The sequence below is a fragment of the Lolium rigidum genome, chromosome 1, assembly GCF_022539505.1.
Source record: "Lolium rigidum isolate FL_2022 chromosome 1, APGP_CSIRO_Lrig_0.1, whole genome shotgun sequence".
In the NCBI taxonomy this organism is placed as follows: domain Eukaryota; kingdom Viridiplantae; phylum Streptophyta; class Magnoliopsida; order Poales; family Poaceae; genus Lolium; species Lolium rigidum.
Genome location: NC_061508.1, coordinates 342,163,241 through 342,173,607, shown reverse-complemented (window position 1 = coordinate 342,173,607; position 10,367 = coordinate 342,163,241). Strand labels below are relative to the sequence as shown.

At 48.0% G+C, this 10,367-nt stretch overlaps 1 protein-coding gene across 1 annotated transcript; it reads right to left on the bottom strand.

Annotated features, from left to right (window-relative positions):
* Positions 1-2,853: 2,853 nt before the first annotated feature.
* LOC124664050 (BTB/POZ and MATH domain-containing protein 1-like) lies at positions 2,854-3,954 on the bottom strand. Its single transcript, XM_047201659.1, has one exon. It carries the CDS (start codon positions 3,952-3,954, stop codon positions 2,854-2,856), a length of 1,101 nt encoding a protein of 366 aa, XP_047057615.1.
* Between the last annotated feature and the right edge of the window lie 6,413 nt (positions 3,955-10,367).

Genomic DNA, 10,367 nt, shown 5'->3' with positions numbered 1-10,367 from the left:
ATGTTCATTGTCAACAAATAGACCGCAAACTTCAAGCATGATATCTTCGATATGCTCATCTTGAACTTGCCCTTCTCAACCTAGATGACATTCATACTTGATGCCATCCTCACATGGGCGATATGAGATATTCTTGATGCAAACCCATGGTAAGATACCTAACCCACATAGACAAAACAAATGCACAGTGGGTCAGCTCATGAAGCATAATTGGCAAGGCTTACCATACCACAAGATCACATGATCCAAAGTGGTACGTTCTTTATGCTTCATATGTTGACCAACTTGAATTAAATCTTCACTCTTAGTCTTGATCAAACTTCATGGCATCCACATTTGAATCCAACACATGGACTATAAGCAATACCTATGAAACATTCCTTCATAATATATCAATCTTCATGGCATCCACATTTGAATTCAACACATGGACTACAAGCAATACCTATGAAACATTCCTTCATATAAACACAATCAAAACATTAATCCATAGAGAATTGTCATTAATTATCAAAAACACACTTAAGGAAAATGTACCCTTATAGTGGTGCACTACTAGATAAGAACAGACAAAAATATGCTATATAAGCGGATGGTAGGTTCTTATTGTATTGCTACTATAGCAAACATGGTTTGTAGTATTGGGAATGGTGTTTTGGCACATGGGAGCATATGCTCCCTTTATTTTGAAATGCATGTTACATACATTTTGAAATTTCAAAAAATTGAAACGAAAAATTCGAGCGTACATCTTCACGTGCTACACGCTCACAAAGTTGTTTCATAAAAATCCGACTTGTCGTGTGACGTGTGTAAAAAAGAAAAAATTCAATGCTGAAAATAAAGCTTTTCAGGAGATAAATTTTCTCTTTTTTACACAGACCACAAAACATATTGGTTTATCGCGAAACTTGACGAACGTACGTATATTGTGGAGATGTACATGTAGAATTTTTTGTCAAAAATTTTCGACATTTCGAAATATAACTTTTTGATAGAGGGAGCATATGCACCCGGGAGCCGAATTGAATTTCCGTGTAGTATTGCGTTATACTACTGCAGATAGTTTTTTGAGAATTCGGCAGGTGAGCTGCTCGATATATTAATAGAAGAAGATTTGGCTCAGTTAATCAGGGAAACCGGGCCCAAAAACCATACAGAGTGGCCGAGTTTATGAGGGAAACCGGCCGAAAAAACCGCACAAAAGTCGGAGCCTCATCGCCCACACGAAACGAGACCACCGACGACCAAACACACACCACCAAACCCGGAGCCGCTGCTCCGACGTCCCCTGCTCGAAGGCGAGCCACAACGCCGCACGGCGTGGACGACCTGTAGCCCAAGCTACCAAGGCGACCACCCGCAGACCACGAACGCCGCGCCAAAAGATCCGGGGCCGCCGCCCCGACTTGCCAGCCACACCGACCACCCCGTCGCGTAGGCCGGGCCGACGAGCTCGCTACCCACGCAGCACGAACACGCCACCCATGCCTTGCAAGACCATGACCACACCCCATGGAGTCATCGCTGCAAGACCATCCGAGGCCGCCGCCTCGGCGCACGTCAACCGCCCGGGGCCGCCGCCCCGGCATCCACCATCCTCGACGACAAGGCAACCAAGCACAACTACCACCCATCTACCACACCACGAGGACTACGGACTCCAAAAGCGGCGCCTTCAAGAAGGGAACGGCATAGTGTGTCGCCACCGCCCGCTCCAAGGAGCATAGGTTTTCACCCGGAGAACGCAAGAACTCACGACAGGAGACCAAGCTCCCCGATGAAGCCCTCATCAGGGAAAACGGTACCCAAGGGCGCCGCCAACATCGGCACCAATGGTGCGAGGCTTTCGCCTGGAGTGTCAACGTTGTCATCTGTCGTCAGGCCCACCGTAGGCCCTGGTAGAAGAGGTGCCCCGCCGAGCAGGGTGCCTTGATGCCGTCCGCCAAACAGAAAAACGGAGCTGGGAGGCGCCCATCGGGGCCCGCAGGGGCCCATCTGAGCCCGCAGGAGCCCATCTGAGCCCGCAGGAGCTCGCCCAACAGGGCCGCGCGCGCGAGCGCCGGCGGCGCCCAAGGCAGCGCCGTGCCAGGCGGAGACCGCTGCCACCCCAAGCTGCAGGGACCGCGCCGTGGCCGGACGGCGAGCTGCCGAGCAGCGAAGGCCGAAGCCGGCCAGGATCCTGCCGCCAGGGCCGGCGTGCAGAGACGGCACGGCGTGGACGACGCAGACGCGACGAGGGGACGGCGGCGAGCAGGGCGGCGGCGGGCCACGCGCGGAGCCAGCGCGGCCGACGGCGACCTCCGGGACCGGCATGGCGGCTTCCCTCCGAGGCGGCCATGCGGGGGCCCGAGAGGCATAGATCCTCGCCGCCCCCGTCCTTGGCGGCGCACGGCTTAGCCGGCGGCGGCCTCGGGAGGCGACGAGGGGGCGGGCAGAGGAGGTGGGGAGGTGGCGGCGGGAGGCTAGGGTTTCGCTCCCCCGTCGCCTGGAGGGGGCGACAGGAGAGCGACCTGAGGGAGAGGGCGTGTAATGCTGGCCTACTGCAGATAGTGTCATGGTTGGTTCTTAGCAGGAAGTGCTTTTAATCCTATATAGTTCCTACTTCGCTGGATGTATATAAGCATTTGGTACTCCGCTCATGATTTGGTTTGCTCTATTCTAATGTGAACTATTAGGCTTTGTGTTGTTATATTTCTTTGTAATTATAGTATTTGTTGCCCTGGCATTGAAATATTCTGGTTATCGAATACTTTAGTTTTGAGGAAAGTGAACTGTCAAAACAGGGCCTGATCGAACAACTAAGACGAAAAATACAAACATAAAAAAAATGCACAATTTTATTTCGAGGGGTCATGCAAATTGATGATTAGAGTGTGATGATATTGATTTAAATCGACACACAAAGCATAAGCCAATCATTGTTTTCCCACGTGTTTTGGCAGCATTATACAAAATGTAAACATGTGCGCCATGATCTTCAGTTTTTTCCCAGGAGCTTAAGCAGAGTAGAGGGAAACGTCCCTTTAGCTGATTGATCCCATCCGCCGCGACGAATGCTTTCAGATTACTTGAATTATAGAGGAACTGCATGCAAGCCGCCGTCAACACGGTGCAACGGTGCCGCTCGGCCAACTCTAGAGTGGCAGCCAAAGAGCTGATGTCGATGTGCTTGCACAGCGCCTCCTCGCATATGCGTTTCAGTTTCTCAACCCCATACCGATCCGCCGCGACGAGCAGCTTCTCGGCAGTCGGTGCGGCCTCGAGCAGCGGAGGCGAGTCAGTGTAGATAAACTGGAGCAAGGTCCTGAACATCTCGGCATCCATGTCGTCGACGCGGAGCTCTGCGGTGCCGGTGGCCATCGATAATTCCCTTTTGAAGACGGGTGATCGGGCCTCAAGTACCCACCGGTGCGCGTGGAAGGTCTCTCCTCCGGCCTTGATCTTCACGTCCAAGGGCAAGTCGAACGACGTCGGGGCCACGGGCGCAGGTTCCAGCGCTGCTGCAACCTCGATGTACTCGTCGGCATCGGTGTGCAGTCTTGTGACGGTGGTGTCGCACAGAAGGGTCAGGCAGTCGTCCTTGAGGTGCCTCTCCTCGTCCAGATCCTCGTGTTTCATGAAGTCGCTCCATCCCAGACTAAGAGGATTGGTACTCGAGAAGCTGTGCTCCGTAATGGGTTCAGTACTGAACGACGGCATACTGGACCCCGTGTTGTCTAGTATACTCAACTGGAACTGTACCATAGCGTCGATGGTTTTGGCGTGGCTGGCATGTTCCAGGAAGAGGGAGATGTAGCCGTCGTATCCCGCGGACCCGTTTGGATAGCACTTGATACGCCAGTCGTGGCCGCCGATGGCGAACGTGCTAGATCTCACCCCCTTCCCATTGGGCACCATCTTCCTGACTTGCGTGTACCCTTCGATCCGGAACACATGGGAGAAGGTCGCCATCTTGGCGGAGACGATTGATCCGGAACACATGATGGGGTAGCGCGTCGATGAAGGAGACCACCGCGGCTTGCAGATGAACTATATGTGCGGAAAATCAGGAGTGCATGGATGCTCAAGGCCTATACGTGTTATATATATGGCTGTTTAACGAGGCTGGTATGTGCAGATATAGAGATCTTTTTGCCGTGATGGCCGATGATTGTGGGTCGGCCACTGTGCGCTTTAGCCCCTACAGGAATTCAGAAATCATTCCGTCTCCCTATCCGCGGCAAATAATAGAGGTTCCAAGTAATGTGTGTGGTAAATTATAAAATTCGCCCTACCCGCACACCACCCAAATCCCCAGCCTCCTCCGGCTGACGGTGAAAACGCAGCAGCCGCCGCGGTGAAGCCCCAAGGCAACCACCTCTACTTTTTTTCGATAAAACGAATATATTAATTTTAGAAGATATATCTAGCCTCTGCAACAATGCAATATTCTAATAACATTACAGATGCACACAACCAAAATAGAGAAAAGAAAACTAAGAAATAAAAATCCCGCTACAGTATCTCAGCTCTAGCAACAGTAATACATCCAAAAAGGAAATAGCGCACCAGCGCCATTGTCGCCCAATGAAAGATTTTAGGTTTTCACCATGAAGATGGTATCCTCTCTCAAAACAATGCCTTCAACAAGTACATTGCCATGCATAACCAGTTAAGGACAGACCTTGGGTTTTTACCCTGAAAGGTAAGACTCCGAACTTCACATGTGTTGTCGCCTCCACTTTCATACCACTGTTGCGAAGTCTGGACACCAAGCAAGCCCCTCAACACCACAAAGACTTGAACCTCCATTAGCTATTCCTCCAAATCCAGCTTTCATGATATTCTCTTCTTCTGACTTCACCATGGATCAGTTGTCACTTGGTGTCAACACAGAAAAGAGCTTCACGCATCACCCTCCAAAACTAAACGATCAGAATAAAAGCATGGACGCGCACGACCGAATACCAACGATCCAGCAAACTCCAGGCAATAGAACCATTGTTACATTTGTCGGCGGCGCCTTCCGAAACTCAACACTCCGGCCAGATCATGAAGGGCAAGCCTCCGACAGGTCTTCATGTTCGCCCAAGAGAGATCCTAGGACCGCCGCCTTTATTCAAGTCGGGCCCCCACGCCGGCGACCATCCCATGCTAGCCATGGTTGCCGCCCAAGACACCAAGAAGACCACGTAGTCCGAAGACACCGCACACGCCTGGGTACGACCGCAGCCGAAAGCCAGCACTCCACCATCAGCCGCCGAGAGGCGAGGAGAAGGGGACCTAGGGTTTACCCTTGCAGCCCGCCCCCACCCATCCCTCCACCGCCGGCAGGGACTCCACCACCTCTTCGTCCATCATAGCGTTCCCGAGACAAGGCCAGACGCCGCCATCGAGGTCCCCGATGAAAGGACCACGCTCCGGCCCGAGGAAGACGACCCACGCCCAACCTCCTCGCGCGAGATGACGAAGAATCCCCGTCGCCAGCGCCGGCCGGCCTTTGCCAGACCGCGCCCCCTGGCGGCGGTGAGGGAGGGGAGGAGGAGAGGTGTAACATCCCAATGTTTAAAATAAATAAGAAAATGAATTTCAATAATTCCAATTTTTGGAGCCAACAAAAACTTTAATTACATTAAGATAGGTGCATAGTATGTGATGATCTTTGCCATGATTGTTTGATGAAGTTTTTGGGAATTTCTCCTAAACCCTAAAACTTGTTCTTTGAAGTCAAAAAGAAACAAAATAAAAAACAAAACAAAATAAGAAAAAAAGGCATATGAGAGCATATAGCCAAAATGGCAAATCTTGACCTATGCCATTATACTTTACCTAAATGGTTTGAAACCATTACTAAACTTAACCTAACACACAATGAACCCAAATTGATGACCCTTGGTCAAAGAAAATGAAAATAAAATAAAAACATGAAATTCACATATGAGGCTATGGCCATTTTTGCAAATCTTTAACCTAGGCCATTTTACTTTGTGACAATGGTTTAGAAACATAATTAAACACTAAATAACACCTTTTGAATCAAATAAACACAAACCAAATCAAAGGAAATAGCAAAACCAAGTTACATGTGATAATGGTCACATGTGGCAATTTTAACATCTTACCCTCTTTGAGCCCCTGTATTAAGAGATTTTTAAACCAAACTCTCCCAACTCTTTGCACCCCATCCAAGACCTCATCAAGATGAACAACTTTGGTAAAGACCAACATAGCAAAATCCTTCTCCATTGCTTAATATAAGGATGCCAAGTGGCAACATCCAATCAGATTCTAGATCATACACTTTTTGGATTTTCACAAAACCACTCAAATATGCACCCCAACACCACCAGGAGATGCCAAAGATTATTTGATTCACACCCATAAAATGATTTGGCAAAATTCAAAAATATTTTTCTTTCGACCATTACATCAAACACCTTGTGTGCAATATTCTGGAAAGTGCATACACTCTTATATCTGCTGGTTTTTAGACTACACCATCACACCAATGATCATCATTGACCTCTCCTTACACCACTGGAACAAAGTCAGGCATTGGTGCCATAGTACCATGAGGGAAATGATCAAAACCTCACCATACCGAGCTCATTTGCCATCACCATGCCACTCCACCTCACCTGCCCTCTCTGGTCCCTCTCACCATGTCTACTGGCTTGCCCTCACTCCCCTAAGCATGCCTCCACTCGCCATCTATCACGGAGACGCGTGCACCATCGAGAACCCGACGTGCCCAGACGCGCCCAGGACGCCCAGGACACGCCAGAGCGCGTGTGGACACGCCACTGGACGCGCCAGAGCACTGCGCCGCCTCGTCGCGTCAGTCCCCCGTTTGACCTCCGCGCTCGCACGCGCACTCACCACGACATCATCAACGCACTAGACACGCTCGCTCTCGCTCCCAGGACCCGACCCCGTCCTTCTCCCCGGTACTACGGAGACAACGACATCGCCCGCACACCCTAGTCCACCTCCTGCCACGCAATGATGATCGCAAGGACCGCTAGCCGATGCTGACCCGACCTAGCACCTCGCCCACTCCTCTCCGCCCCTGTCCCATCGCCTCCATCGACGACCTGCCCGTGCGCCCGCGGCACCCTCTCGCCAATATAAAGGGGGCCTCCCCCGAGCTATTTCTTCACACCATCGCGCTCCCCACTCCTCACAGAACCTCCTCGAACCCTCCCCACTCCACATTGCCCACTCAGCCGCCGGAATTTAGCCGGAGACCGCCGCTACCGTGGCCAGATCGAGGCGACGATATTGTCCACCTCAGCCTCTCCCACGACCACCATCTGCCTCGCCGTCGTCTTCCACGTCGAACGCCGCCGACGCCCAGCCACGCTGGAGCCCAGGTGACCCTCCGACCCCCTAGCCTCGCCGCCAGTGAGCTCGTATCTCGCCGGAGACGACGACACACCTCGTCCGTCGATCTCACTTCTAATCCAACGTCTCACCTCGCGCGTACCGTTTCGGTGCGTTAAGAGACGCTGACGTATAGGTCCCACTATCAGGCGGCCCGCTGGGCACTGGAGCGTAGCTGGGCCAGCCCAATTCCTTTTCCCGCGCAGCCCACGAATTTGAATTCGTTTAAATTGATTTTAACACAAATTCAATACTGGTGCCTGGTTAGAAATTGAATAACTTCAAATCTACTGAGCCAAATTTGATGAATTTTATATCCATGGAAAGCTTATGAAATTCTCTGTCAAACCCAAGTTGTCTCAACCCTTGAACCATTGTGAATCACTTGCAATAAAAATAACAAGGCAGTAGGTTTTCAAATTTCAAACAATTATTAAAAATCAACCATAATGAATTTTGAGGTGATTCCATCTCTCATAATTCACATTTCAAATACCCTAATTGTTTATGTGAAAAAATAGCCTAGTTGTTTACATGATCATGGGCTAGATTCAAATAATTGCTATGTAGTCATTTCTAGCTCATTTTAATTATTTCAAAAATAGTATTTAAATTCTATGAGATGTAGCGTCTCATTTAAATCATTTCTCTAAGTAATTCAACATGAGGTGATGACATTAGTCCTCATGACCCCATAAGTTACTACTTGAGAATATTAAATCCTTTTCTAAATAGGAATGATTAAATGGTATGAGATATTTTATCTCATTTAAATCATTTTCCCAAATGATATATATGAAGTGGTAACTTGGGTCAACATGAGTTCATACTTTATTATTTGAAGAAATTAAATCTTAACAAGATTCAATGAGAGAAAATTATTTCTCAAAATGATCCGATCCCAAGTTTTATTCTTACAAGCTTTACTTTGGTTTAGCAAAGATTATTTTGTTCACAGCTCACTTTGGTCTAGATATGAAGTATTGCAAGAGTATCAAAGTTAGCTTAGAGAACTACAAGTTAGTTAGCAACCCTCATGGCTAGTTGCTAGTGCTAAACTAAAATTGACTACTCTAGATGGGAAACTTGTGAATCAAATGACTTTGAAAACCTTGGAATGATGAGTCATTCTATTGAAAGGTTTTGAAGGTGAATATGACTTGTGGATGACACGGTGAACTTTACAAAAACTGATGGTTGGGTTCGGATGTGATACCATTCCAATTTCAAGTACCCCGACAATACCTGAATCTGGGTAAGGCTTAACTGGAAACTTATGTATCTTAGTATGGGTTCCCTCAGAACAAGCGTCATAGGGGTTATGCTGAGGCTGCCTCCATTGAAAGTGAAATGACGTGAAATGAGGTGAATGTCCGACCCAAGCCCTTTGCAGTTCCCAGGTTGGCGGTTTGCCCTCACTGGGAGGCCAAGCTCATGGGGAGAGGTGCCTATACTAGGGTATGTAAATGAAAGGTTATGATTGGTAGTCCGTGCACTCGAGTGTGATAAATCGGGGCCGATTACCTCGACGGATTACTGCAATTATTGTGGCACAAGTGTACAACCTCTGCAGAGTGTAAACCTATTCGAATAGCCGCGTCCGCGGTCATGGACAGTTGGAAAGGCCATACTGTTCCGTCATCAGAACTTTTCAAAATGTCACTAGTGACTTGTGACTTGAAAGTGAAATGTGACTTTGACTTTTGAATCACAACAGAGTTGTGGGAATGACACGAATGTTCCCACTTGAGTTAAGTTAGGCAAATGAAGAGTCTTTGTTACTAAATGCTTATGAAATAAAACCGGCTTTATGCAAATGAACCTAGAGCTTAGAACCCTCTCGCTAACACTGTTAGTACTTACACTAGTATTAGTTTGCGAGTATTTTAAGGTACTCATGGTTGTGTCCCTGGCTATTCAAATGGCTAGACTATGAAGATGAGCCCCAGTACCAGGATGATGGACAGCAGGACATCCACGATAACTAGGACTACTCCTAACGTCAAGCGTTGCATGTGGAACAGATGAACCGCTACTACGTTTCTTCCGCTATGTGCTATGTAATTGATCATTAGATCAACTGTTGTACTAAGACTGGATCATGTGATTCTTTTATGTAAGACTATTATGGTTTGTAATGAATGATGTTCTATGATAACAATCTATTATGTCTTGCAAAAACAATATTCCTGGGATTGCGATGAATGGCATAATAGGCATTTGGACTTAAAAATTTGGGTGTTGACAAGTTGGTATCAGTGCCATTGTTTGACCTTAGGAGACCCTAGTTAGAATGGACGTCTGAAAAACTTAGTTTCAAAACAAATGAAGTGAATATTTATGAAAACTTATTCTCACTCTTACCCTTGAGATCATTTCAAAATAAGAAATCCATGCTCTACTTTTCTTTGTAATTCTACATAAAATTTTGTATACTGGATCACTTCTCTAACTTACTCATCCTAATTGCTCACAGATGGAGTACCACTATGAGTCCTATCAGCTTGGCCACGGAGGAGACCTAATGTTCGAGAAGGTTTTGGAGCAACTAGTTAAATATTTAGGACGCCCGTATCCCGAGTTCTTTGGAGTGCCACTCAATAATCAGTCGGGAAGACAACCTCAATGGGAAGTCACTGCAGATCTGAGAGGAAAGCTAGGAGCCCCAACTTGGGAAACCATATGGTTTTCTGTAAGGCGAAACACTTGGAAGGAAGGAATAGCCCAAACCATGCAAGAAGCAATTGCCCGTCTGTGTGGACAGAATGTGAACAAGCTCAAGAACACTCCTTTTGTTTACTACCCAAGACATGATCCCATGGGAAGGCCAATAACCATGCCGCCACACCCGGAGATGAACAACTATGTTGCATACCTGGACTTCATGCTGTACAAGACCCGCAAGGAGTTGGACAACGCCCGCGCCTTTCGCCAAGCACATTACCCATGAAGACGAAGAATCTACCATTCCGGATGAAGAGTAGTATCACTAGAGCACTCTC

Coding starts and splice junctions, on each gene's coding strand:
- LOC124664050 (XM_047201659.1), bottom strand. CDS start 3,954: ATGGCGACCTTCTCCCATGTGTTCCGGATCGAAGGGTACACGCAAGTC.